This window comes from Primulina huaijiensis, chromosome 18, assembly GCF_012295235.1.
Source record: "Primulina huaijiensis isolate GDHJ02 chromosome 18, ASM1229523v2, whole genome shotgun sequence".
NCBI lineage: Eukaryota > Viridiplantae > Streptophyta > Magnoliopsida > Lamiales > Gesneriaceae > Primulina > Primulina huaijiensis.
In genome coordinates, this window is record NC_133323.1 from 2,633,059 (window position 1) to 2,659,387 (window position 26,329).

A 26,329-nucleotide genomic window follows, 5' to 3' on the forward strand; every position below is an offset into this window, starting at 1 on the left:
TTTAAAAAATAAAATAAATTAATGACAAGGGAATGCGTCAAAAAGGGTTTTAATATCCAGAAAATCACATATCACAGATGCAAAATGTATTAACATATCACTGTCTTAATAAAACTAATTACAACGTTTATCTACCCCAAATCAACTAAATAATATCGTGCAACCTCTTTGATCTGACGCATTTCATCTTATTGATAATAATAATAACTATATATTATACACAAAAACTTTTGTGAGACGGATCTCTTATTTGAGTCATTCGTGAAAAAATATTGTTTTTTATGTTAAAAGTATTACTTATTATTCGTCTCACGGATAAAAATATATCACAAAAAACCTAATATTATATCGCCAACACCCAAGAAATAAGCAAGAAAGGTACGTGTACCGACGCACGATTTTACATTCTTGGTGAAATTATTATTAATTTGCAAATATGTGACCGGAAGTTGAGCCATCGAGATCATATAAATTATTTCCCAACAAATTTGGATAATAAATTTAAAGAAGAGGCTGATCCATTACTTCGAATATAAGAGCAAAACGAGATCAAAATTATTACTCAGATTTTTTATTTTTCTTTTCGATAAAACAAAGATTCTCCATAATTTTTTTTTTAAAAATGATTTCCACTTTGTTTTACTTGTGAGGTGATTTAATTCATTAATTAATAGCAATAAAATGTTGATAGGCTGGCGAGGTCCCTTTCTAAGAAGTTGAGCGAAGAATACGTCATTCTCAGCTTTTGGAAGAAAGGTGCTCGAATTATTATCCTCCATTTAGACAATAAAATGAAAGATTGTATTTCAATTTTGATCCCTTCCTATGTACTATCATATTAAATCATTGGTTCACAATGACGATCATTATTAAGTTGATTCATAAATTTTTTTTATAGTTTAAAATTATTATTTAGATAACGATAATGATATTTTATTAAATATGTAATTTGTATAGATAATATGAAAATTTTTGAATTTTTAAAACGGATTAAATATTATAGTTATGAATAAATTATATGAAAAACATTACTTGTCTACATAGATAATGTATTTTCGTAAAACTTAATTCATGTCATAAAATCGTTTGAAATATGAGAAGAAGATTTGAGCTTATCGAGGGTGTATACGAAAAGATTATTTGAGCTTCTCGTGAGTCATAACACTCAGTTTAGTGTATATATATGCGTGTGTGTATATATATATATATATCATACGATAATTATTTTCACTTGATCTAACTATGATCTACCATGATTTTTGGATCAAAGTGTAACATAATGTTTAATATTTTTGTTATTTTCAGAATTTTTTTTATTTGTATGATTTAGTTAAAGTTTGAGCTGGGCGTGAACGTACAAACAACGTACAGCGTATAAATCGAAACGTACAAGCCAGTGAATTTTAATTCAATGAGTTGCACCGCACCTGGCTGTCTTTTCAAAACCTCTCCCTCTCTCTATCTCCTGTCGGTCACAGATCTCAACAACACCGCCCTTCATCTACCCCGCACCCCACCACCAGAAATCTATTCTGCCTTCAGATCCATAAATCCGCGAGCGAGGCTTTCGGACTCTTTGTATGGGTTATCTTCTTCATATTAATCTGTTGGGGTGTTTTTGATGGTCGGTATTGTTGTTCTATGATTGTGGGTGAGAAAGGAGGAGCGGGATTGTGTTGTATGAAGGATCGGTTCCTTTTTGGCTCTACCGATAATTCGAAGCGTACGAGGTGGGACTTTTCGTTTGACATTCGGAGCCGCGGTCGGTGGGGGAAATGCGGCTGAGTTTTCTTTGAGATCTTCTGGGGAATGCAATTGGGTTTTCTTCTGGATTTCGTTGTTGAAAAGGGTGACCGATAATATCTTTTGTGGGTTTTGAAATTCTTTCACAATGCAGCCGGAACACCGAAAGAAAGTGAGCGTGTTATCCAGAGTTTTTATATTCGACTTCGATAAAAATTGCGAATCTAAAAGAAATTCATTTTGTGTTTTGGGTTCGTGTTTCGTGTGCATGAAATTTTGTGCCCGTTCGTCAATTTGAGATTTGGCTGTTCTTGTTTATTTAAATGGTTTCCATTTTATTATTCTGTTAAATTACAAAATTGAGTTTAATTACTGGAAAGTTTACATATTGCTGCGTAGCTATAGTTGAGCTATTCACGGCGTGATGTTCAAAGTGAATCGGGTGAAAGGGTTCCGTGTAGTATGGTATATGTTGGCTGGATGATTGGTTTGTTAAGTTAATACATAACAGGTTAGGCTGATGATGGCGAAGTGATGGATATGATTTGTTGTTATATAGATATTTTAACTATTTTTCAAGTGAATGTTTTGCATTGGAAATTCTCAATAAAATAAATAAGTGAATGCGTTGATTGTTTTCCTATTTACATCTTCTGGTATTTTTTATGTACTTCCCATTTTCATCGTAAATACTTAAATTTTTTTGGCATAAAGTGGGTGGTTAAATTTCACTCGTCGTATTTTTTCTTCTATTTCTTCTTTGGATCCGAGCTATTTAATTCGTATGGTTGCTTTTTTCTCCTGGTTGAAATCTGTAGTGTTCACCGAGGTAGAAAAATCTTGAGTTTCATGCTGCATGTTATGTTATTAACTATTTGAGTATATTAGTTTCATCTCATAAATCTCATTTATAGCTGTTTCCTGTGGGAGGGCTTAATTATTTCAGCTGTATATGTTGGTCTTACGTTTGTTTTAACCTTCAAAGGGGAGAGAAACGATAATTTTTATCTCTAATTTTTTCCATAAGAAATATTTTTTTTTGTGTAATGCCTATTGAACATCTGGAAAGAGATGCTTTTGGATCCGCCTGAATTATCAAACTTTTATTGATCTGATTTTTAGCCAGGTTCGCTGTAAATTGGAAACTTCTAAATGCTCTTTTTTGACTTAAAATTTTGACTGGGGCAATTCACACGTGTTTTTTATTCCTTTCATAGAATCATATTAGTTGACGTGCTGTTGTAGTTAGCTGTTTACTACTCTTGTGTGCATTTCTACTAGTAAGTTTAGGAATTGACTTTTTTTTATAGCCAATCTATCTGTGGGATTCCATGGCACACAAGCCACTGACATATTATTTTTGAAGTTTCAGAGATAAGGGATTGATCATTAACTTTTACTAATATTGGAAGTGTTCTCTGTGATTCCTGACCATTTTTTTTGGAAAACCTTCTGTTACTTTTCAGCTTATATGTGCTTTTGTGGTGCGTTGCTCTGCATATGTACTGCATATGTTATTTGCATTGCATATAAAGGCACATTTTTTCGTACTTGTTCTTTGATGTTCAACATAAACTGTTGATTTAATAATAAAAAACTAAAAAATTTCTTCTTCTATGCAACAGAGTTCGACAGAAATGGATTTCTTCTCGGAATATGGTGATGCAAGCAGATATAAAATTCAGGAGGTCATAGGGAGAGGAAGCTATGGTGTTGTTTGCTCAGCAATCGATACTCATACTGGTGAAAAAGTGGCAATAAAGAAAATACGTGACATTTTTGAACACATTTCGGATGCTGCACGGATTCTTCGAGAGATAAAGCTTCTCAGGCTTCTGCGACACCCCGACATTGTTGATATTAAACACATTATGCTTCCACCTTCCAGAAGAGAATTCAAAGATATATATGTTGTTTTTGAGCTAATGGAATCTGATCTACATCAAGTCATCAAGGCTAATGATGATTTGACACGGGAACATTATCAGTTTTTCCTTTACCAATTGCTTCGTGCCCTTAAATACATCCATACAGGTGATTCCTTCTGCTTTTTTTCATTTTTCTATGTATTCTCTCGTTGAAAATAATGGGAGATTGCAAGATATGACTGATTTCATGTCAGTGGTCATCCGCCAGTTCTGTATAATCTCGAGCTTCTACCATGACCAGTGTAAATGTGCATAAAATTTGATTTTCTACAGAGAGATGATGCCAATATGTGTAGACTGATTTTGGTACTGTTCGGCAGTCTTGTTATACAATCTATGATTAAGGCCACTATTTGTGCATTGCTAGATTGTGAAGATTCTTGATGTTCAAGGTTTTTCCCTGCAGCTAATGTTTATCATCGAGATTTAAAACCGAAAAATATTCTGGCAAATGCAAATTGTAAACTCAAGATATGCGATTTTGGACTGGCAAGAGTTGCCTTTAGTGACACACCTACAACGATATTTTGGACGGTATGTAAATAAAAGTCTTTACTTACCCTCATTTCTGTTTGCTTGCTTCTATTTTTCAAAAGTTTGATGGCATCAAAAACAGGATTACGTTGCTACAAGATGGTATAGGGCTCCTGAATTGTGTGGCTCATTTTTCTCAAAGGTATAGTTCTACACTTTTCCCTGCTACCCAGTTGTTATTTTTTAGTCAAATGTCTCTGCATACTTTCGGGATTTGACTTATTTTTCATCAAGTGTATGATTCTCGCATTTCCATGTCAGTGTATTTCAGTTTTCTCTGATTTTGTTAAATTTGCAGTTTCCTTTCGAGGTTGTTTAAAGATCATTTTGGTAGTCCATAAAAACATGTTGATTCCTGAAATGGGATTTAAGTTGATGTGTTGATAACTATTTGCCAAGTTGTGAACCTTTTCATAGCATCATATAGTTTAAAATTGAGGGTCTTATGTATGAGTACAAATGTGCAGTAGACTTACAGTTGTCAGATAGATGGGAACAACTGAATTGTAAGTATGAATTTAAGTGGTTGGTTGTTTTTTAAAATTCTAATATTAGTTCCACACCCTCATCCAGTAGTTAGTTCTCAGACATGCAGCTGTACATTTATAGGCTTGTTATTTATTGATGCTTTATAGCATTTACATTTCCACATTAATAAGTGCTGATATATCAAGGTTTCTGTTTGTATCTTTTTGTTCAGTATACTCCGGCTATTGACATATGGAGTATCGGCTGCATTTTTGCTGAAGTTTTGACTGGGAGGCCACTTTTTCCTGGGAAGAATGTTGTTCACCAACTGGATCTGATAACTGATCTTCTCGGCACACCTTCAATGGATACCATTTCTCGAGTATGCAACAGTGAAACTTGTTCAGTAGTGTCTTTAATATTACAAGTGTTTGACTAAAGCTTTGATTATCCAATCTGTTCATTGTTTTAAAATCTTGTTTCCTGTTTAAGGTGCGTAATGAAAAAGCTAGGAGATATCTTACAAGCATGAGGAAGAAGCAACCTGTTCCCTTTGCGCAGAAATTTGCAAATGCTGATCCTTTGGCCATTCGACTCTTGGAGAGGTTGCTTGCTTTTGATCCCAAGGACCGTCCAACTGCTGAAGAGGTTTGTTATGGCCTTAAGAACTATTTTTTCCTTTTTAATTCCTTTGAAATTCAGGAGCCCTGGTTGTTTACCCCCAAAACAAAAGTACACCTGTTCTAGAACACTTCCCATTAATCCAGTTAAGACTTAAGAAGAAATATAATTTACGTTGTAATTTTCTATATAATCTTCAATTATCTAGGATACTTCTAAATGCTTGACCACTCGTTCTCTTTTATATGTTATGCTTTTGAAACCATGAAATTTCAGTGACCGAAAAATTTAAATTTCGTAAAACTTTGATAATTACCCAAGTAACACTTGAATTGACTATCCAACCAGAATATCATACAGTCAGTGATCTGCTGTCTAAATTCATATATTTTGAAAAGTAAAATGTTTTAATGTCTCAAAAAACACTAATTGCTACTGTTTTTCTTCAAATTAAGAAATTATAGAACACAAGAAGATAGAAATATACAGAGTGCTAAAAAAAATTCTGTTAATTTTTACCCTTAATGAGTGGTTTCCTGGAGACAAAAAACATCATTAAATGTAGATGAAGCTATGAGAAAGGATGGGCCTTGTTTCATTCCTTTGACAATTGTGAAGAGATAGGATATAATTTTGGTTGCTAGCTTCATTGTCGTGATTACATGAGCTGTTGCTCCATGTGGCTCTGTCACTCACCTGATTCTCTGCCTTGGTATAAATCTACTTCTGGGGAATACCTTTTTCTGCCCTGCTGAAATTGACAGGATAGAAAGTACGAAGGAAAAGAAATGTGAGAACAGACAAGGGAGGAGGACATGATAAGTTATATTCAGAAATGGCCCATGAGAGAATTAGTGGCTTGGTAAATCCTATCCGGAGTTGTTCCAAGTCACACTTGGTGCAATTTTTTTTTGGGGTGAGGGGACCTTATCTGGAATGATAATAGAAAAATCTTGTCAAACCAGAAGCAAAAGGATGGTCATATCTGTTAGGTGATTCAAATAATTTACCTTGGACTTTCATTTGATCACTCCCATCCTTCATTCTTGGCCATTCATCTATCTACCATGATTCTAATTGTTTCTATAAGGGTTTTGAGATACGAATAATCTTTTTTGATGTATGATATCCTTTTATTGATATTTTTGTTTTTACAAATTTTTATTTATTTTTCTTTTTCAGGCACTTGGTGATCCTTATTTTCAGGGGTTGGCCAAAGTTGAGAGAGAACCGTCTTGCCAGCCAATTTCGAAGATGGAATTCGAATTTGAGAGGCGAAGGGTGACAAAGGAGGATGTTCGAGAGTTAATATTCCGTGAGATATTAGAGTACCATCCTCAGCTGCTGAAGGATTACATTAATGGAATTGAGAGAACTAATTTTCTCTATCCCAGGTGATAACTCTCCTCTATTTTCCAACTCTCCTTGTTGTAGATGTTACTGATCTTGGAACATTAACCTTTATGTAGTGCTGTCGACCAATTTAAAAAGCAATTTGCGCATCTGGAAGAAAATGGTGGTAAAAGTGGACCGGTGATTCCACTTGACAGGAAGCATGTTTCTCTTCCTAGGTATATGCAGAACTTGGCCTTTTTGGCACTGTTTGTTTCTGTTCTGATATAAAAATCATTGAAAAGTGTCCTCCATGCACATATCCTGGTACATTTACTAGTGGTTACCTTCTAGGCTTCTACTCAGAATTTTTCTGAACCGGTAGCGTTTAGTTATTGCTGTTGATTTTACTCATTCTTGAGTTAGTGAGTTTCATCTCAATTAATTATTTATAAACAGTCCTTAATATGTTTCTTATATATTTATTATGGTCCTTTATTACTTTTTTGTAGTAGGGTCCTTTCTGGTGCTTTCCATATGTTGGAGGCGATAATTATATAACCTGACTTGGGATTTTTGAACTGAATGAATCCACTGAATCGATCATAAGTATAGTTTTCTCCCACGTCATGGAACTTGGTGCAATTCTCTGACCAGTTAGTTAGACCCTCATGTGTGTCAAAGTGTCACCAACATAGCATGAGTATATCTCTATATTCTAAACTAATAGTTGACTTATCCTGACAAAATCATCCCACCTTATTATAATTCAGCTCATTTTACTTCCATAGAACTAACTGGTACCCATTGTATTGTAGTCTATCTGCGGTCATGTTTGGTCTTATATGTGCCAGACTTTTGTGCGGTTGTGCATTATCAATTCTGGTGATGATGCAGGTCTACTATTGTGCATTCGAATACAATTCCTCCTAAAGAACCATCGATCATTGCAAATGCAGTAGATAGACAAAATAGTGAAGAGTTATGTAGTTGGAACTCTAGAGAGCTTACCGGACTTCACAGTGGATCATCAAGAACCACACAACCACAACAGAGAATCACACAAGGTATTTTTGGTTTTTAAATACCAAAACTTCACCTATTGTTTTGTCCTGATTGAGTCATTCTTGTTTTATCAGTAGTATTAACCACTGCTTGTGAAATTTTTCGGCTCTTAGCTAAAACTGGGAAAGTTGCTGGTCCAGTTTTGCCTTACGAGAACGGGAGTGTCATCAAAGATACATATGATCCTAGAAAATTAGTTAGTAGTACAGTCCTTCCCAACCAACCTCCTCCGTTAACTTACTATTACCATAGAAACGGTACAGGAATGCCAGAAAGATCGGCTGCCAAGACACAGAGAGAACTACCATCATCACACAACAAACAAATACCAAACTGCAGCATGGCCTCCAAGTTAGCTCCCGATATTGCTATAAACGTAGATAGCAATCCATACTATATTGCTCGAGCAGGGGTGACTAAGGTGGACCATGTTGAGGATAGAGCTGTCATGATCGACACAAATCTGCTACAGTCGAAAGGTCAATACAGCGGGCTTGGTGTAGCTGCTGCGGCAGCAGCTGCTTCAAATATGGCTACCCACAGAAAAGTTGGTGGGATTCAGTATGGTATGGCAAGGATGTACTCATGAAAGGCTTATCATCATTTGAGCCGGCTGAGGATTTGTTGTCAGGGAGAACCATCTCCACTGTTTTTAGAGGATGTTTTGTGTACATTGTGGTTGCTGGTTGTGCATGGTGTACAGAAAGGGAAAACTTGGGTGCTTGCTGCTTAGTTTCCTTAAAAAGAAGACAGTTCTTCTTTAGTTATGGAGTTGGGAAAATTTTACTTGCTAGAGATAATCAGATAGCAACAATTATACCGTCTCAAAATTTATATTTTGTCCAGTTTGATGCTATGTTATAACATCTCGCGATTCCTTTTTCTCAAAATTTATATTTTGCCCAGTTTACGTTTTCATGTTCATCATCATCATCATCAGCTATTATAAATTAGTTCGACGCATCGAAATGATAACAAATTAACAACTCTTCATCCATACAGCGGCAAGTCATTGTATACTAGTTTTTGTCGTTTAATATGTGCATTTACATGATTGATAATGCGACGAGAACATAAAATCTAGTATATAAGAACTTTTTTTACGTCTCACGAGTTAATTTTATGAGACTGATGTCTAACGTGATCTACGCAAAATGTTGCTTTTATATCACATTATTATAATTTACTGTAAAAATATTATTTTTTGTTAGTAATGTTATGAAAAAAATGGGGCGATATGTTCTGTTATTTTCACGGTAAAAAATATTGATTAAGTTGCTCCGTTCCATTTAACATATATCCATAAGTCTACTGTACAAGATTCCAATTAGGTCAGATGCATGATTCAATTTCAACCGATGGCCCACTAACAGAATGCCATATAAAAATTTGGGCTCCACACGACTTCGAATAATTCTTCTGATTATATTTTAAAGAAAATTCCAACCCTAAATTGCATCAGCTTTTGAGCTCAATCCTGGACGACGGTGAGTCCAAATTTTTACATTCCATCTTATTTCTAACCAAAAAATCTAATTGGAATTTGATTTAGAGCCCACAATACCTGATAATCATGATAAGAAAAACCTTTTTGTTCCACTTTGATTTTTCTTTGGGGTCTAGGGCGATTTTTCAGGTTCCTTTGTGCTTGTAGTTTTAGGTATGGAAACTGAGTTAAAGAATTCCCTTCTTTCGTCCCTTTGTGCTGATAATTGTAGGGGACTATTATTTTTTTGGAAATTAGTTTCTTTTTAGCCTTTCACTCGAAATTAGAAATGATTTTCTTATTTATTAATTCGATCAACATTTTGTTTTGTTTTGTTCGTTTGTAGGGTAAGAAATGGCTGATGAGACGATGATCAATGGAGAATTATCTGGTCATCGTGAAGTGGAAATATCTGGTGATAATTCTGCTAAAATTTCAGGGCTTACTCTGAAGGTCAGCGATCTTGAACAAGAAAATGATAAAATCAATGAGCAAAACAAGGAATATAAGCAGCAGATTGAGGAGTTGGAGGACTCCGTCAAGGTTTTAAGCAATGAGAATGACGAGTTCGAAAAACACGTTCACGAAGTGGAAACAGAAAATAAGGCTTTGGGAGCCGTGGTTGCTAGAGCTGCAGAGTTGGAAGCTGACGTGTCTAGGTTGCAGCACGATTTGGTTTCCACCATGAGCGATTTGCAAGAGACAACGACCGAGTTGTCAGATATGAATAGTGAAATGGTGGGGATTAAACAGAGGGAGGAGGAAAAGGATGTTAAGTTGGAGGCAATCGAGAAGGGAAGAAATTTGCTGGTTTCTAAAGTTGAGAATTTGGAGGGAGTGGAGAGTAGTATGAGGAATGAGTTGGAGGGGAAAGAAAGGGAAATAGGTGATTTAAAGAAGAGGGTTGAGGAGTCGGAGACAATGGTAGGAAGTAGCAAGAATTTGGAGAAGTTGAAGAATTATCTGGAGAAGACCGTTGAGAAAATGAAAGTGGAAATCAGTCTTCTGCAGAGTTGTTTGGATGAGAAAGAGAAGATGATTATTGCGTATGAAGTGAAGGAAAGAGCAGTTGTGGATGCTGGGAATGGTGGTATTGAACGCGATGGTGGAGTTCGAGTTGGAAAGAATGGATTTTTTGGTGACTCGAGTCAAAAAGATTGGTTGCTAGTGGCAGGCTCAACCTTTTCCGCCATCGTTGTTGTGGGGGTTGCTTGCTACATTCAACATATTTCAAGAAAATAATGGCTTGCATGGCGTAACTTTGCATATTGGTGGTGGTTGGAAGAATATTTTTCTTTCCGTGAGAGAAAATATTAGTTTTGATTAGTGGTATTTTTCTTCCCGGTTGTGACTTTGATTTCTTTATTAGGAAGTTTGGTGATCTCAGCTGAATGTTCGGTTTTATTGTGGATCACTGCTGAAGAAATATGCTATCAGAAAACTGCACGCATTGAATATTATTTGGAATAACTTTGTAAGTTTTTAACTCTGGTCGAGCATATTTTGAAGCTTGCGTTGATTGATGTATGATCATATAGTTTGTGTAGACCCTTGTATTTGCTTATTATTTTGTATTCTATTCCTTTTATTGATTCAACCAATTATATATTTGCAGTTTGAGTTTCTGAGGCTATGAGTACATTGAATCTTAGATATTAAGTGTTTTAGAATTGTGCTTGAATATATGAGGTTGCGATTCACTGTCTTTAGTGAGAGTAACAGTCGTGCCCTCTTTTCTCAAAGGGCTTGTTCACGAAACTAGATTTAGAACTGAAACTCATAAATCCCAGTTCACATGTGCTGCCGTGGACAAAAAGGTGATTAATGTATTTTTGATCCCTTTAGCTTTCAGGAAAATGCTTGAACGCTTCCATTGCTCTTTGTCCTGCTCTTGGTTAAAAACAATTGCTTCTTATTATTGCCAACTAGGTGAAGCCATATGACGAAAGCTGCATGAAACGAATCTGGACACAATAGGGAGAGTCGTCACTTCATAGTAAATCCAGCTACCTGGAATAGTAGGAAGGGGAATATGGCCAGGTCTTCTATTTTGTAAATCCAATATTTTTTAAATAAGATGCATGATAATACTTGAAGTTTATCTTTAACTTGTGACCAAAAAGGTCTGGTATATGTTTCGTGTATTTTAGAGATGAATGGATTTTTCTATGCATATAAATCTCGTACATGGATTATATTTACAAAATGGATGGTTTGTAATCTGTCCGTGTAGGTTAGTATTTAAAAAATATTGTAATGGATTTCTAAGTAATTTCTTCTTGTTTTTGTTTACATAGAAGTAAAGTCCAGCTGTCCTTGTCCTGGTTGAGTTTACTGTGACACACCTACATTTGGTTTTCTATAAAGAGGGAATTCAGCCAAACGTAATTTTAAGCAATAATACGTGAAATAAAAAAATTTTAAAAAAAAAATCACGTGTACACAAGAAGTTTCATCTTTAGTTTCTCCACTAGTAAGAACTAGGAAGTAAAAACCTCAACCTTACCCCTAACAAATACAAAAGCTCCCTCACAATCAAATGAACAATTCAAACGCAAAACAAACCCGATAAACTTTTTACTGATTCAATAGTGCTTCTCGCCACACAGTTGCTCCATATTCTTTTGGATCCTGCCGAAAACCATATCCAACAATGAAGCTCAATAATATCAAAATCACTCATATAAGAACAAGTAAATTTCAAAGGGAACAACTGCCCGTTTGGGCTGATCTATCTGAGTTTGTCGAAAACCGAAACATACCAAAACTTAAATCACTGGTCGGAAGGTTTCAGAAAGTCCAGCAAACCGCAGCAATTCGCCCAAGAAGCCTTTGATCCAGCACTTACGGCAACAAATGGCTGCTCCAGGCATGTTTCAGTCAGACCAAGTAATTCATAGTTCAAATGATTATGTGAAAAAACAAATTAATTAAGACAAAATTTTTTTTATCGTTGGAAGACAAACAAAGCAACCTGGTGGATAAAATAAACAAATATCCAAAATAGGCATCATTGGATATGTTTGCAACTCTTTCAAATCAAATCGGAGCCATTTTCTTTTAAATAAATATTTCACAAGCTACTGTTAACATTTAATACACATCCATTAACAGACATATTTAAAGTGTCAACAAAGAATAATATATATCAAGCTCGATTCATATAATTTCGACTGAAATTGACGATGAAACCCAACATCACACGTACCTGAGTGTGTGTGGCTCTTTGATTTTCATGCAGATCATCCGTTTCTCGCTCTTTTGAGGCCACGACCTGAGTTTTGTCGGAGGTTTTCTCCGGGGATTCTCCAACGTTTTCATCTGAAGCTGGCAACGTGCTCTCCTCCGGCGCCTCCTTATTCTGTTCATCTTTGTGACCACCTAAATTCTTGAGAGCATCCCATGGATCCGACACATGAACCAACTCCTCAACTTCTTCAACAAAAGAAGACTCTGCCACCTTGTCCACCACTGATCTTGCCGCTTCACTGAATTCCTCCTCCAAAGACTTCACGATCGAATCCTTTGGAGACCCGGATTCCGCGACCGGAACCGTCTCCTCCGCCCTGGCTTCTTCACATTGGTCCACACTTCCATTTTTCTCAAAGTCAGCCATATTCTCGGGTCGCTTCTTCGTTGAACTGAGTTGGAAGATGTGTCGAGCTTTAAGAAAAGCTGTAAATACCAACAAGAAGTAATTAATGTTACTTTAAAGATTTGGAGTGGGATTTGTTTGAAATTGTGGATGAGCACTGCAGTAGGGAAGCCAAGGATTTGACAAGCTTGCACGTTGAGCTTGAGAGGTAACAAGCTCACTTGCCTTTCATCATATAAATCAACGGTGTCTAACTCTGTATTCAACAATCATATGTCACTCACCTATTGAACATACATTAATTTGGATATGTTTCGTCACATTCAATAGTTGAGTGTTATCTCGTCACAAAGCCGAGTAACAAAANAATCAAATTTGCATTATTAGGTAAGAATAAATTAAATAGGATTTGTGCAACTTGTAAGCATTGAATGGTTGTTTTCAATGCTTTATTTCTATACCTTTTTGAAATGGGTGGACACAGCTCTTTCAATTTCGTTTTAAATATTTCAGGTTGGATATTTATTTTCTTAGCTACTAAATTTGAATTCGATCAAATAATTGACTGGTAGTTAGTTAACTTATTAGAATGATTATTATGAGTATTGTCCTATAAGAACCTAATCAAGTAAACAAAATTTTAAAATGAATCACGTCATGCTTTAAAATGTATTATTTGGTGTGGTGATGAAACATTTTTCTAAATTCCATAAATGTCACACGTATTTTGTCAAGGCAAAATATATTCGAAATTTAACTAAATATTTCGTCATTTATTATATAAATTTTCATCCAGATTAAACTACCTCGTCTCTTTTCAACATCCCACTCAAATAAAAGTAACCAATATATATAATTTCACATGTAGATTCACAATGTATTTGACATCATGGAATTGGGTAGAATTTGGTGAGATTTGAAATTGTAAATATCATTTTAATGTTTGTCAAAATGAAATTTCAAAACATGATTGATTTGATGTGATTTCACTTCACTAAATGAAATCTTTACAAAATTGGTAGGATTTCATTGAAGTTCATGGAATTTGAGTTATAAAAGCAATCAAATTATTTTCACTATTAAATTTATATAAGTTTCTTATAAATTTTAAGTCTTTTTTTAAATTTTTTTTTTTTACNATGATAGCCCACGTACATTTGAATTGGGCTTTCATGCTTGAGACCCATCAATTTCATTCCCCTACCGTAACTCCTCTTTAACACACACCCCCTGCACGCCGCCGCACTCACTTCGTTCTCTGCTAGAAAAAAATGGCTTCCGCCGCTCAACAACCAGCTGGGGAGGCATCTAGAGTTAGCAAGGCAACGATTGAGAGGGCTGTTAGCGCTCTTTTGAAGTACAAATCCAAACAGTCTTCCAGCCAAAAGCCGCAGCTTTTTCCCGATGACGACTACGTCTACCTGAACCTCACCCTCAAGAAAATTCCGTCAAAATCGCGTACCAAACCGTTTAAAATTTCGCTTCCTCACCCCCTCTTGGACCTTTCGTCGCAGATTTGCTTGATTATAGACGATAGGGCTCAATCACCGACTCCTCTTTCTGAAGACATTAAGAAACTTGTGAAATCAGAGAACATTCCCATCTCGAAAGTTCTTAAGATTTCCAAACTGAAGACTAATTACAAGCCTTTTGAAGCAAAAAGGAAGCTCTGTCATAGCTACGACTTATTTTTGGTGGACAGAAGGGTTGTTCACTTGCTTCCCAAGTTGATAGGTAAGGAATTTTTCAAGAAAAAGAAGCTTCCTTTGGCGGTGGATTTTAGCCGAAAAAGTTTGAAGTTTCAAGTGGAGAGGGCTTTGGGAAGTGCGTTACTTTACATGAGGACCGGGACATGTTGTGTGTTGAAGGTCGGAAAAGTGTCGATGGATAAGGATGAAGTTGTGGATAATGTGTTTGATGCGATTGTGGGGGCTATTGAGAAGGTGCCAAAGAAGTGGAATGGTGTGAGGAGTCTACACCTGAAATTATACGACTCTGTGTCGCTGCCGATTTATCAAGCTTTGCCAGACGTCAAGTTAAAAATAGAGGGTGCGAAAAGTGAGAAGGGAGCCGAGCTAGTGAAATTGAGTGATAATGCCGCCGAGTCTAAGGAAATGAGTGGGATCAAGGATGGTGATAGTGGCAAGAAGAAGAAGAAGAAGACTGGGAGAATTCATGAGCTTCAATATATGGAGGTTGGCGATGTTATGGAGAGGGCTGATGATAAAGATGATATGAAAGAGAATGAACCAGTGGGGAATGAGGATAATGATGAATTTGCGGGACAGAAGGAAGGAATGTTGATGAACGATAGTGATGCTGATGGTAATGAAGAGACAAATGTTATTGAGGATGATGATTTAACAATTCGAGAAAATATGGGGAATAAAAGGAACAAGAGGGATACTTTGAAGAGAGGAGTTTTGGATGAGTTGAATGGGAAAACGCTGGCGAAGAAAAAGGCTAAAGCGGAGAAGGTGGAGGGTAGGAAGTCAAAGGAAGATAGGTTAACAGGTTTAGAGAAGTCCGGTGGAAAGAAGGGAAAGAAAAATTTGGAGCATCATGGAAGGATTGCAAAGGTGAAGGATGTGACACCAAAGAAAGGTTCCTCAGCAGAATGATCAAGTTAGATGCAGAATTTGCTTTGGCTTTTATGCTGAATGGTTAAGGATCTACTGCTGAAGAATTTGGAGTCTCTTTTAAACTTGGTTTATGCTGGGTCATAAATTTTTGCAACAAAGTTGGCACTGATATTTTGTTTGTTTTCTTGAAGTGTTGTTTTATTATTAGAATTATTCTATCATGTCATCTTGAGCTTCTAATCTGATGAAGACCAAACTTTATACAATGTAGACAGTGGGAGTTTGAGTTTTGAATTTAGTTTCTGGTTTTGGCTGGTTATGTATTGGATTTTTATGTCCTCGTTAACTTTTACTAATATATATGTTTCCATTCTTTTGCATAATCGATAACACTTGTACATGGAGAATAGCAACAGTTTTGGGCCATAAAATTCAGATTGAAGTAGTAATTTTCCAATCTCCAGTTCTCCGCCATAATCTAGAATGACTTTTTATTTAATGTGTTGTTTGTGTATAGAAGAACTTGCAGTGGATTGCTTGATAAAATGTTCAAACTGTTAGTATGTTTTCCTTTTCCTTGTTATTCATATTAAGTGCTAAATTAACTATCACGTGAGTTCTTAACATATTAAGTTTCACACAATCAAATGGTTGTCAATAATGTGGGTAAGTTAAGGCTGACAGAAGAATGGGTTTCTGTTGTAGTGGTTCTCAAATCCAGGTTGGAAGTTGGAACTGGTAACTATAGCTGTGGACTTGATTTTTGGTTTTAGAAGAGAATTGATACAATTATCCTCTGTGGAGAATGCTTGCAAGCGAGACCAAAGAGCTTCGGGCAGACAATTAGTCTTTAGTAACTTGTTTTTGTTGGCCCTAGTAAAATGTTATTCCAGTCTTTCGAATCAAACCTAACGCACAACTCATTTTCTAGAAAGGCCGTTCTTACTGGGTGTCTCTCTCCACAAAGGCGTTTCTTTCTGTATGAAAAATAAGATAAGAGGGCAATAAATGAAATAGAATGAATTCTCTCTAGTGACAGTGCAATTCCAGGTGAGAAGAACATTTTGTAAAGGGGATCTTGCTTGGTTGAGTAAGTTTCCTTTCTTATATTTAAAACACATTTCATTTATAGATTCCTCGTATCATCTTTAATGAATATGATCTTGCTGAGGATGAATGTATTGGGACTTCAAACTTCTTTCTTGTGATGAAAACTCAAAACTGGATAATCGAAAAGGGACGAAATGCTGTGGTACAGCGATACTATTACCTGTATGTGTTCTTACCCTGATGGAGTATTCCTTGTTAAAGAAATGTCTTTTTACTTGCTGAAGAAAATTTTCTACCATTTTTTTAAGTGTTTTATATATCTTCAATTTCTCACTTTTGGCTGTTGAACTCGATGCAAATCTTAGGATTCTGCTACTGCTTTCTTTGGAGTAGAACTTTTACTATTTCGTTTTTTTGCATTTGTTTGCTTGACACTCGAAGATCATGATTCTTTTGTAAGAACACCGATGTTCTTAGGCTGAGGTAACATGAGATAATCATATTAGGAATTGACTTTGAATTTGTCTTCGAGTCAACATAAAACATTCTCGAAGCCTTGAATTCTTGCAGCATCCTTTTTCGTGCTTCAGTTCTACAACAATTAGAGTTAAAAATATCGTCTCATCTTGTTCCAAAAGAGCCAGGGAAGCCCATCAAGATGGAGAACCTGTGAGGATTTCTGCGTTTTACCTTTTGTATTTGATATTCTCATGGAGGGTAGTATAATGACAAATCTGTAAGATTATGAATTTGATTAAACTATAGTCGAAGCCATTATAAAACTTATGTGCTGATCACTTCTTGTCGATATAAAACTGTTGAAATCCTGTCGATGATTTAGTATAAAATGGTCTGGTTATTATTACAAAAGAGGACAAAGGTCTTAAATTTGATTCCAAGTATTTTGTCTGACCCCCTACAAGTTCTGCAAAATCAAGAATTCGCAGAGGCAGCATGTGATAATCTGATGTGGTTTCTGTAAAAATCCGAAGAGGAGCATCAAGGCCCACTAGAAGGAATATACTGGACAGGATACCTGTGTAATCGCAATCCGTTTTTGAGAATTTAATCTTATAAGTACAGAATCAAAGGTATACGAGGGCATGGAATCTGACATTTACTATTGCAACATGGATGTTAAAATGTTGCAAAATTGTGATTCTGAAATAAGCAAGTCCAAAATTCAGAGCTGGAGTGGTACGAGGAAGGAAATAAATGGACAAGCCTTCTCTCTTTCTGAGGGGCTGCACAATGCATGTTTTGGTCCATTTAATTAATGATGATATTGATGAATATGTCCATTACTCTTCTCAGAAGGATAAAACATAAAGTTTTCTTTAATTAATTTAATTAGAGACATGATTAGAGTCAAGAGATTAAGTCCAAACTCTTTAAAAAAAAAAAACACACACACACACATACTCATATATTTTAAAAAATGAACTAATGGAATACCACAAAAATATATGCAAAAAAATTGAAGAATTAGACTTTCAGATTTGAGAATAACATTTGAGAGTCGAAAGTGCAAAGAAAAAGACAGTTCAAAACAAGAAAATAGTGGGATGCCATTGCTCACTATTTTAGACAAAAATTAAACCCATTTTGCTGCAGTTTATCCTTTACCTTTGTTCAGATTTTGAACCCTTGCCTACTTCCTCGTGATTCGTGCAGTGCGAAAAACCTATACACAAAATGACACAACACGTACACCAGTTACATCACGGATAGGAGCGAGTATCAAATGTGTAAACACTGTTTACTGGGTCTCTGTAGCCGTAGTGGGGAAAAGAAAATATGAAGACTCGGTCTTGATAACAAAAACCTTAGGAACCAATACTATTCCTACTTAACGCTTCTGCTGCTTCCAATTTCTTACCTTTCTCAGTTTCTTTTCTCTCTGTGGAATTCGAACAAACGGCCCATAGCAGTTTTTGGAGCTTGCTATTTACAAAAAAATCAGCTAATGGCCATGGCATTAGATTGTGCTCTTTGTCTTGGAACACTGGTTTTCATCCCCAAAGGTAAAAATTAGGTTGAACTTTTTTTTTTCTCAAGATCTTTTGTTTGGGTTTGTTATTTAGTTCGTATTCTTGATGGGTTCGTTGATATCTTGTTAGTCTCTTAAAACATCAATTTTTAATTGCTGAGGTACAGAGCAAATGATTTCTTTACCGGGCCTTCCTTTCATGTCTTATCTTGTTTAGCTGGTTTTTCTCTTATTTCCAGACATTAGAAACATTGTTTCCTCGCACGTTCATAGCATTCATATTGATGAAAATTGGTTATATTTGTCAGAGTCTCTATACTGTGAGATGGATTTAAAATTGTCGCTCCAAAACTGTAAAAAAATGCCCTTGCCAATTTCTTTTTGGTCAATCCTTGGAGGATGTTTTTCCATTGTTTAATTCTTAGCTTTTGTTCTGGGTTGCTTATAAGCTCAAACAGTTATTTGGCTAGTTGAGAACGGTCCGAGTGTTCAGTATATATGCGTATATCGCAAAATTTAGGACAAAGATTTTGATATTCGATTAACATCAGATGTGGTTGAAGCCGCCACTAGTGCTCAGAAGTTAACGAGTGCCATCCTATTATGTCATCCATGGTAGTTTCCTATAGTTTAAAGAGGTTGCCTTACAGAACATTCTGCTTGAATTCACCCTCTTTGGTTTTGCTCTTTTATTTATGATTTAAAGCATTAGTCCTAAAGAATCACAAACTAACTTGCAATGCTAGCGTCTCAGGGAAAAAACGGTTACCACATGTCGTTCTTCGACATTAACTGTTCGTATTTTAATTTGATAGATGGGGAATCGATTGAGTTATGTATCCTAGAAGAATCATTTACTACCGCCTTCAATTTTATCCGTAGTACATATTTGTTCTTGAAGGGTTAGATAGGAATCTCATTATGTATTTGATTTTAGAGGACAAGGATGAAATTTGGTGTGAAACGAAACTCATGGTAGCAAAACAAAATTGGGAGAATTATCAATCAAAAATATTTGTTTGGCTGCTGTATGAATTGGAAACCTTGCAAATGTTATTACTGTGTTCTTGAGAGTATTCTTTTGGAACTACATTTTCAGTTTCTTTCTTTTGCATCTGATTCTATGCTTAACTGGTATCACAGGCATTTTGCATGCTTTTTAAATTATCTTGGTTTCTAATTCGAAATTTCGGTTGCTATGCACACTGTGTTTACCTGCGTAGATGTCATGTTATATAGAAAGACACACAGAAGTGGGCATCGTGCTAGTTAAAACAACTCGATCAATATCTACACTATGTCCTTGGTTACTCTGTCTTGCTAAGTCCTGATTTCATGCATGCCAATATAATCAGAATCTTTGTGACTAAGGTTGCATACTTCTTCGTGAACCTCCTTTTCCAGGTCCCGATATTGCTGGAATGCTCACTTCAGGGATTGGAGTTGTTCGACGTTTACATATGAGTAGGCAGGCTCATTTGTGAATGGCGTTCGCTATTGTCTTAGGGAATGAAGTCATTGGTCCGCGAAGCACATGAGCCACTGTAACATATTGACAATTATTTGATTCAAAGGTGCATTTTTATTTTTGAGGTATCGTAGATTTTCCGCGATTTCATTTGTTGTGCATCTTTAGCTGCTTAAAATTTAGTATCCATCAAGTCCTGGTCTGGTCATATCAGTACAAGGTATGCAAGATGACTATTTTCAGCCAGTTAAGGTAGCCGGGATTATTGTTTGGGGTGAAAATATTTCTTCTCATTTATATAGCCATTTTATATCATTTACACTTTCTTCTATGCTATTGATCTTGAAGCTATTTATTAATTACAATTTTTGTACTTAAATTACTGTACACCAAGATTAGTTAACAGCTTTACAATTTTTGTACTTAAATTACTGTACACCAAGATTAGTTAACAGCTTTACAATTTTTGTACTTAAATTACTGTACACCAAGATTAGTTAACAGCTTCAAGATAAATAGCATATATATATATATATATGTAAAATAAGTTTTTTTTTATATCTCTCATTTGAACTGATGTATTTGTTTCAAAAAATGTACATCAAATGTATTTATTAAATGAAGTTTTAAATAAGGTTTTTTTTTTTTTTATATCTTCTCATTTATATAGCCATTTTTTACCCAACTAGTTTTTTAAAATTTTATTTGAAAGTCTTTTAAATACCAAATTATCATTTTATAATATAATATCTCAAACACATCATGATATAAAATAACATAAATTGATCAATATCGAAGTTTCTTTTTGTATTTCAAAATTGTTATTAGTAATAATTATACACATTCAAAATTTTTTTAAATAAAATGTAAATAACACTCCAATATAGAAAACCGTTTAAAAGGACACTTATATATCGTTATATCGATATTTACAATTTTTATTCAAACATACATATATTTCATTTGGAAAAGTGTGTTTTTAGCTACGCAAGGACTTCCAAATAAGTTGGTTGTAATTGTTTGTTTTTTATAGGATAATTTGGTAATCTTAGAAACAGGTGAATGAATTAATGTATTACTACTTGATAAATAACTAGAATCATTCTAAAATTTATGAATAATGATCTGCTCTATTCCATGAATTTGGTACTTGTCCCCATTATACATTAACAGGCAAGCCATTATTTTCTTTTTTTGCACTTCCTTATTTGGCCCAAGATATGATAATTTAATATACAATAATAATCGTAAATTTTGCACGAGTTTTATAAGTTCCATGAAGTTTATTTTTGTAAATATAAAGCTCGTGTTATTTTCTATTAATAATTTTTTTTAGCAGATATTAATCACATTTTTAAAAATAATTTAAATTACATTTTGACACACTAATTTAATTTCCGAAATATTTCGAGTCAATTATCTAGTAATACAAAAGGCCAAATAAAATAGTAATAACAATCGTTACATTTTTTTAAAAAACTTTAATTTTCGATTAGCTGAACCATGTATATGATTCTAAGACTTAACATAATTCCATACTGAATATTCCTATTCCACCATTATTAAAGAGCGTATAAAGTTGTCGATAACATCAAAATTCCAATATGATTTTTAGATAGTGATCGGATTCGATGAGGATTCTCTACACTGTACAACATCATTCTTATGTAACATCGTGTCGTGTATTATAAAATCATAGGATCCACATGTCGGATTACATGATTTACGATCAACCAAAAAAATCTGAAAATAAGGGTGCATGCAATTAGAATTATCAATTTATAATTAAGTTTTTTTTTTGAGATAAATGAAACAAAAACTTGTGTGAGACGGTCTCACGGGTCGTATTTTGTGAGACAGATCTCTTATTTGGGTCATCCATGAAAAAATATTACTTTTTATGTTAAGAATATTACTTCTTATTGTGAATATTGGTAGGGTTGACCCGTCTCACAGATAAAGATTCGTGAGACCGTCTCACAATAAACCTAATCATGAAATAATGTGATATCAAAGATTCAAATAACTCCTAATATTTCCCCTATTCAAATAGGAATGGTAATTTTAAATTTATAAAATTTAAAATACTTTATTTTATATTTGTAACGCCAAATTCGGGAGTGCGACGTGTTCGAATACGAGAATGTTTCAAAGTGGTGTCCGGACTTTGTGCACCTATAAATATCCTTTTCAATATTCTTCGCGTCTCCTCCTCCGTCTTGCTCTTCGATTCTGCGCTCTTTCCGAATCGAATAAGAATCGATCGGTCGGTATTTGCATTCCCTCTGTTTACAAGTTTAATGCGCTTAAGTACCACACTACCACATTCCACGCGAGAAACACAGCTGGGGATTGAAACCTTTTCTTTCTCATTCGTATGATTCAACTATCCTATTTTTTCTGGTAAGTTTGAACGAACTTTTTGATTTCATCCATGCGTCAAATGGGTGTTTTTTTTTGTTTTATGTTGTAATTGGGTGTGGATCCATGACCTATTTTGAAATATTGCAGAAAGTTCGAGTCTTTAATTTGTGTTTTATTATGAATATTTGCATTGAATCACAAACGTCAGATTCTGATTAGACGGTGTTTCTTTCTATTTAAAATTTTGTTCATTCGGGATGGGTTTGTTGTGATTTTTTCAAATTATGATTTTATATGTGGGTCTGTCATCAATGTATAAGGATTTCAATTTAATGAATAATTAATCGATTGGAGTATATATAAATCGACGTCCCTTGTGTATGATGTAGCCTGTAGGCATGTAGCTTTTTGTTTATTGATTGACTGTGGTTCGCCAGTTCTTATTTTATTTTTTCCACAGCTGAATTTTGTGGTGTGATTTATATTTTACCATTGATAACTGTAATTTCTGTGTATCTAAGAACTTTTCACTTTCGTTTTTAAAAGATTGAAGGGGCATTCTGGATTTAGTTTCTTTATGGCGAAATATAAACCAAAGAATATCCTGATCACTGGAGCTGCTGGATTTATAGCGTCCCATGTTGCAAATAGGCTAATTCGGAATTACCCCGAGTACCGAATAATTGTTCTTGATAAGCTAGCTTACTGCTCAAATTTTAAAAACCTTGACCCTTCCCGATCATTTCCCAACTTTAAATTCGTAAAGGGAGATGTTTGTAGTGCTGACCTTGTGAAGTATATACTCGACACAGAGAACATCGACACTATTATGCACTTTGCCGCACAAACACATGTAGACAATTCATTTGGCAATAGTTTTGAGTTTATCAAGAACAATGTTTATGGTACTTGTGTACTTCTTGAAGCTTGCAAAGTTTTCGGGAAAATTAAGAGATTCGTCCATGTGAGCACTGATGAGGTCTATGGGGAGACTGATGAAAATGCCACTGTGGGTAACCATGAGGCTTCACAGCTCCTCCCAACAAACCCCTATTCTGCATCTAAAGCCGGGGCTGAAATGCTTGTTATGGCATATGGACGGTCATATGGTTTACCGGTTATAATCACGAGAGGAAACAATGTATATGGTCCCCACCAATTTCCTGAGAAGTTGGTCCCAAAATTTATTCTCTTAGCTATGAAAGGAAAGCCCCTTCCAATTCACGGGGATGGATCAAATGTTAGAAGTTATCTTTATTGTGAAGATGTTGCCGAGGCTTTTGAGATCGTTCTTCACAGGGGTGAAGTGGGACATGTTTATAATGTTGGGACGGATGAGGAAAAGAGAGTTCTTGATGTGGCAACAGATATTTGCCGACTCTTTTCGTTAGATCCTTCCGAAACAATAAAGTTTGTGGAGAATAGGCCTTTTAATGATCAAAGATACTTCTTGGACACCCAAAAGCTGAAAAAATTGGGATGGTCAGAGCGAACTAAATGGGAAAAAGGTCTAAGGAAAACTATGGAGTGGTATGTGAGAAATTTTGACTGGTGGGGTGACGTTTCTGCAGCATTACTCCCTCATCCTAGAATGCTTTCCTGCCATGTCACTGAGAAAGATCATCCCAATGCAGGGCAGAATTCCGATCAAGGTCAAATGGGATGTGATGAAAAAGAAACCACAAGTGTACCCAAAAGTCGCCTTTGAAATGATATTGTGATTTAGCATAACGTTGAGGTAGATATAAATACATTTGTTGCTGGAGTGACGAAAATCTATTTAATTTGTGGATTCGTCCACGGGAAAAGATTTTACTTGACCTAGACCCAGCTAGGTGTATACCTCCTAATTGATTGTTTTGTTTAATGATTGTGCACAATTGTTATTATATATATTTGTAATGGAAAATATATATACCATTGAACTTGTTTCGGGATCATAATGTCTCATTTGTAGGATAAGAACATATATTTTAATGCATTGATCTTGCTATTATAAGCAGGTAAAGTCAGTTCAGCTTCCAGGAAGAGCATATTCTAAACTAAATATCCCTCCAGTACTCGTCCTGATCCAATGATCATCCATTTTCTACTGCTGCCAGTTTCGCTCGAGCAATGGTTTAACTGAACTGGAAGTTCTAAGTTTTTACGTTCACAATCTTCATCTCATGAATTTACAACATGGTAATACAACTGCTAGCGCTACTCAAAGCAAATAATCTCGAGTATATCACTGAAATAACTCACAAAAATAATGATTTACTAATCTCCCAAACACACACACACGGAGGGAACATTTAACAAGATAGTTATGTTAAGAAGATAATAGCTAATAAATTACGTGTATTTCAAGGATTCAATCTTCATGGAGCAAGAGTTGCCCTAACTTCGAAGTAGTTTTGTTATTTTACATTGCATAAATGTCTGCAAACAAGATACTAATCATTTTCAACTTTTTCTTGCATGCCATGATCCAAGTGCACTTAGTAGAAGCGGGATATAAAATTTTTCCCACTACCAGGTCCTTTCCAACCACTGTCAACTGCAACAAAAAGTTATAGGCTGCGTAAGTGTTGGGAGCTACAAATGAACTAGCTAGAGCATAGAGAAGCAAAAACTCAAGGTTTTGGTCCACAAAACCAAGTAATAATAACGAGTAATAACACGAAATATGTATCATACACTAGTTGGAGAGGAGTTTGGTCCTGGCGAGAGTAGGGGTGATTGGGTTCAAGAAGGTTGACGACTGGGAGGAAGTTGTGAACATCGTATGTCTGGGACGACATAGGCTGATACTCTGAGCCTCCGGCTGCTGCAGGATTGATCAAATTCATTTGCTGCTGTGCTCTCTCATTCTCAGCTATCTGCACCTTCAAATTATTTTCAAGTATATACAAATTTATATTTTCTTATCATTCCCAATTTCCAGTTTAAGAAACTATGTTGGTGCGTAACGGAGGCAAAAAGGCTTAGCTTTACGACCTTTGCTCGCAGATACATGTTAGCATTGTGCAGCTCCAGCTCCTGTTACAATATGATCAAATTCATGATTTGCCATAAATTTTCAGCATTATGATCTCAAAGCTAATCTCAATCACAACTTTAATAAAAAAAATGAGAAAAATTACAATTTTAATCCCGTAAAAAGACACATAAAGGATAAATTTGAAAAGCAAATATATTTAACATATTTATTTTTATTTAAGAAAGTGTGAAAACATCATTAAAAAAAACTAACTAAATTTTGGAATCCAAACGTAGAATTTTGAGATTAACTAATTGCAAAAAATATTTCGAAAATCAATAATATGCAAACATTGCCACTACAAAACATTGCACGAGGTAGTTTTTCTTTTGCTCCATGAATTTATGTGTGTGCTTGTTTTTTTAAGAAAATAATTTAAATAAAATGCGTAAAAGTAATTATTTTTTATTCACTAATTAGTAATATATAAAGTCGCTAAAGTTCTACAACAATCACAAAAATACTTGAAGTAAGTATATGTTTGATCATGCATTTAATGAACAGAGATAGAGACACATACCCTCTTCTGCATAAGCTCTATCTCAGCAAATAGCAATTCATTCTGCGAAATTTCAACCATCTGACTTAAAAACACATTTATTTTGAAAAAACAAATAATAAAATTATTTTGTAAGCATGGCAAAAAAATTCAAATTTTAAATTAATTTTGTTGCCACATTCCCAAATTTTGTTTTCTCAAATAAGTTTTGAGGCTGTTAATTGATTTTTCAAATAATGTGTGTAATTACAATTATAAAAGATATTATATTGTATCACAATATAATATTACAACAATATAATAAGGTATTTTATGGGAGATATGAATCCATGAATTAAAAATAATAAGTTTTTACCTTCTTGGAACGGATTCTGCTGATAGCTTTCTCCACTTTACTTTCAGTATTCTTCAGTTCTTTCAAAGACATGGAGCTAACACCCTCCCCAAGAATTTGCCTAGAATACACACACACTCTCTCTCTCTTAATCAGATGTCTGAAAAAAATCTTATTTATAAGTATATATATATATGCACACACACACACTTAATCAGATGTCTGAAACAATCTTATTTATATAT

General features: G+C 34.9%; 6 protein-coding genes across 11 annotated transcripts in view; 4 read left to right on the plus strand and 2 right to left on the minus strand.

The window, feature by feature from the left end:
- The first annotated feature begins 1,400 nt into the window (after nucleotides 1–1,400).
- LOC140964361 (mitogen-activated protein kinase 20-like) lies at nucleotides 1,401–8,547 on the plus strand. 2 transcript variants are annotated; one of them, XM_073424060.1, is made up of 10 exons: nucleotides 1,401–1,915; nucleotides 3,369–3,777; nucleotides 4,078–4,205; nucleotides 4,288–4,347; nucleotides 4,906–5,055; nucleotides 5,166–5,321; nucleotides 6,477–6,688; nucleotides 6,764–6,865; nucleotides 7,524–7,693; nucleotides 7,766–8,547. In XM_073424060.1, exons 1-10 carry the CDS (start codon nucleotides 1,892–1,894, stop codon nucleotides 8,278–8,280), a joined length of 1,926 nt encoding a protein of 641 aa, XP_073280161.1. In that variant the 5' UTR covers nucleotides 1,401–1,891; the 3' UTR covers nucleotides 8,281–8,547. The 2 variants fall into 2 exon arrangements, with proteins under 2 accessions (XP_073280161.1, XP_073280162.1); XM_073424061.1 differs by having other exon boundaries at nucleotides 1,402–1,915; nucleotides 7,805–8,547.
- Nucleotides 8,548–9,083: 536 nt separating this feature from the next.
- Nucleotides 9,084–11,368, plus strand: LOC140964885 (peroxisomal and mitochondrial division factor 2-like). Of its 5 annotated transcripts, none has more exons than XR_012172929.1 (4): nucleotides 9,191–9,351; nucleotides 9,524–10,477; nucleotides 10,547–10,651; nucleotides 11,023–11,368. XR_012172929.1 is itself a non-coding variant. In XM_073424857.1 (2 exons), the coding sequence occupies exon 2, from the start codon at nucleotides 9,532–9,534 to the stop codon at nucleotides 10,417–10,419; it is 888 nt and encodes a 295-aa protein (XP_073280958.1). In that variant the 5' UTR covers nucleotides 9,084–9,178; nucleotides 9,524–9,531; the 3' UTR covers nucleotides 10,420–10,794. The 5 variants fall into 5 exon arrangements, 2 of the variants coding, with proteins under 2 accessions (XP_073280958.1, XP_073280959.1); XR_012172931.1 differs by having other exon boundaries at nucleotides 11,107–11,366; XR_012172930.1 differs by lacking the exon at nucleotides 11,023–11,368 and having other exon boundaries at nucleotides 10,547–10,794.
- Nucleotides 11,369–11,588: 220 nt separating this feature from the next.
- Nucleotides 11,589–13,004, minus strand: LOC140964363 (uncharacterized). The gene is made up of 3 exons (XM_073424064.1): nucleotides 12,386–13,004; nucleotides 11,940–12,037; nucleotides 11,589–11,808 (listed from the first exon to the last, which is right to left on the minus strand). Exons 1-2 carry the CDS (start codon nucleotides 12,791–12,793, stop codon nucleotides 11,951–11,953), a joined length of 495 nt encoding a protein of 164 aa, XP_073280165.1. The 5' UTR covers nucleotides 12,794–13,004; the 3' UTR covers nucleotides 11,589–11,808; nucleotides 11,940–11,950.
- Nucleotides 13,005–13,993: 989 nt separating this feature from the next.
- Nucleotides 13,994–15,673, plus strand: LOC140964362 (putative ribosome biogenesis protein C8F11.04). The gene has a single exon (XM_073424062.1). It carries the CDS (start codon nucleotides 14,044–14,046, stop codon nucleotides 15,391–15,393), a length of 1,350 nt encoding a protein of 449 aa, XP_073280163.1. The 5' UTR covers nucleotides 13,994–14,043; the 3' UTR covers nucleotides 15,394–15,673.
- Nucleotides 15,674–22,006: 6,333 nt separating this feature from the next.
- LOC140965143 (trifunctional UDP-glucose 4,6-dehydratase/UDP-4-keto-6-deoxy-D-glucose 3,5-epimerase/UDP-4-keto-L-rhamnose-reductase RHM3-like) lies at nucleotides 22,007–24,156 on the plus strand. Its single transcript, XM_073425210.1, has 2 exons — nucleotides 22,007–22,265; nucleotides 22,773–24,156. The coding sequence occupies exon 2, from the start codon at nucleotides 22,804–22,806 to the stop codon at nucleotides 23,932–23,934; it is 1,131 nt and encodes a 376-aa protein (XP_073281311.1). The 5' UTR covers nucleotides 22,007–22,265; nucleotides 22,773–22,803; the 3' UTR covers nucleotides 23,935–24,156.
- Nucleotides 24,157–24,467: 311 nt separating this feature from the next.
- LOC140964605 (agamous-like MADS-box protein MADS1) overlaps nucleotides 24,468–26,329 on the minus strand; it is a 4,970-nt gene continuing 3,108 nt past the window's right edge. The window contains exons 3-7 of the mRNA XM_073424470.1: nucleotides 26,106–26,231; nucleotides 25,772–25,813; nucleotides 25,209–25,250; nucleotides 24,909–25,096; nucleotides 24,468–24,768 (exon numbers count right to left, since the gene is read on the minus strand). Of these exons, the coding sequence (XP_073280571.1) occupies nucleotides 24,765–24,768; nucleotides 24,909–25,096; nucleotides 25,209–25,250; nucleotides 25,772–25,813; nucleotides 26,106–26,231 (402 nt within the window). The 3' untranslated portion in view covers nucleotides 24,468–24,764. The remainder of the gene's footprint in view (nucleotides 24,769–24,908; nucleotides 25,097–25,208; nucleotides 25,251–25,771; nucleotides 25,814–26,105; nucleotides 26,232–26,329) is intronic.

Bases quoted from the DNA above. Each gene is read 5' to 3' on its own strand.
- LOC140964361 (XM_073424060.1), top strand. From the start codon at position 1,892: ATGCAGCCGGAACACCGAAAGAAA. The intron at 4,348-4,905 runs GTATAGTTCTAC...CTTTTTGTTCAG, and splicing joins GTGGCTCATTTTTCTCAAAG to TATACTCCGGCTATTGACAT. The intron at 6,866-7,523 runs GTATATGCAGAA...GTGATGATGCAG, and splicing joins AAGCATGTTTCTCTTCCTAG to GTCTACTATTGTGCATTCGA.
- LOC140964885 (XM_073424857.1), top strand. From the start codon at position 9,532: ATGGCTGATGAGACGATGATCAATGGAGAATTATCTGGTCATCGTGAA.
- LOC140964363 (XM_073424064.1), bottom strand. From the start codon at position 12,793: ATGGCTGACTTTGAGAAAAATGGAAGTGTGGACCAATGTGAAGAAGCC. The intron at 12,038-12,385 runs GTACGTGTGATG...TGCCTGGAGCAG, and splicing joins AAAGAGCCACACACACTCAG to CCATTTGTTGCCGTAAGTGC.
- LOC140964362 (XM_073424062.1), top strand. From the start codon at position 14,044: ATGGCTTCCGCCGCTCAACAACCAGCTGGGGAGGCATCTAGAGTTAGC.
- LOC140965143 (XM_073425210.1), top strand. From the start codon at position 22,804: ATGGCGAAATATAAACCAAAGAATATCCTGATCACTGGAGCTGCTGGA.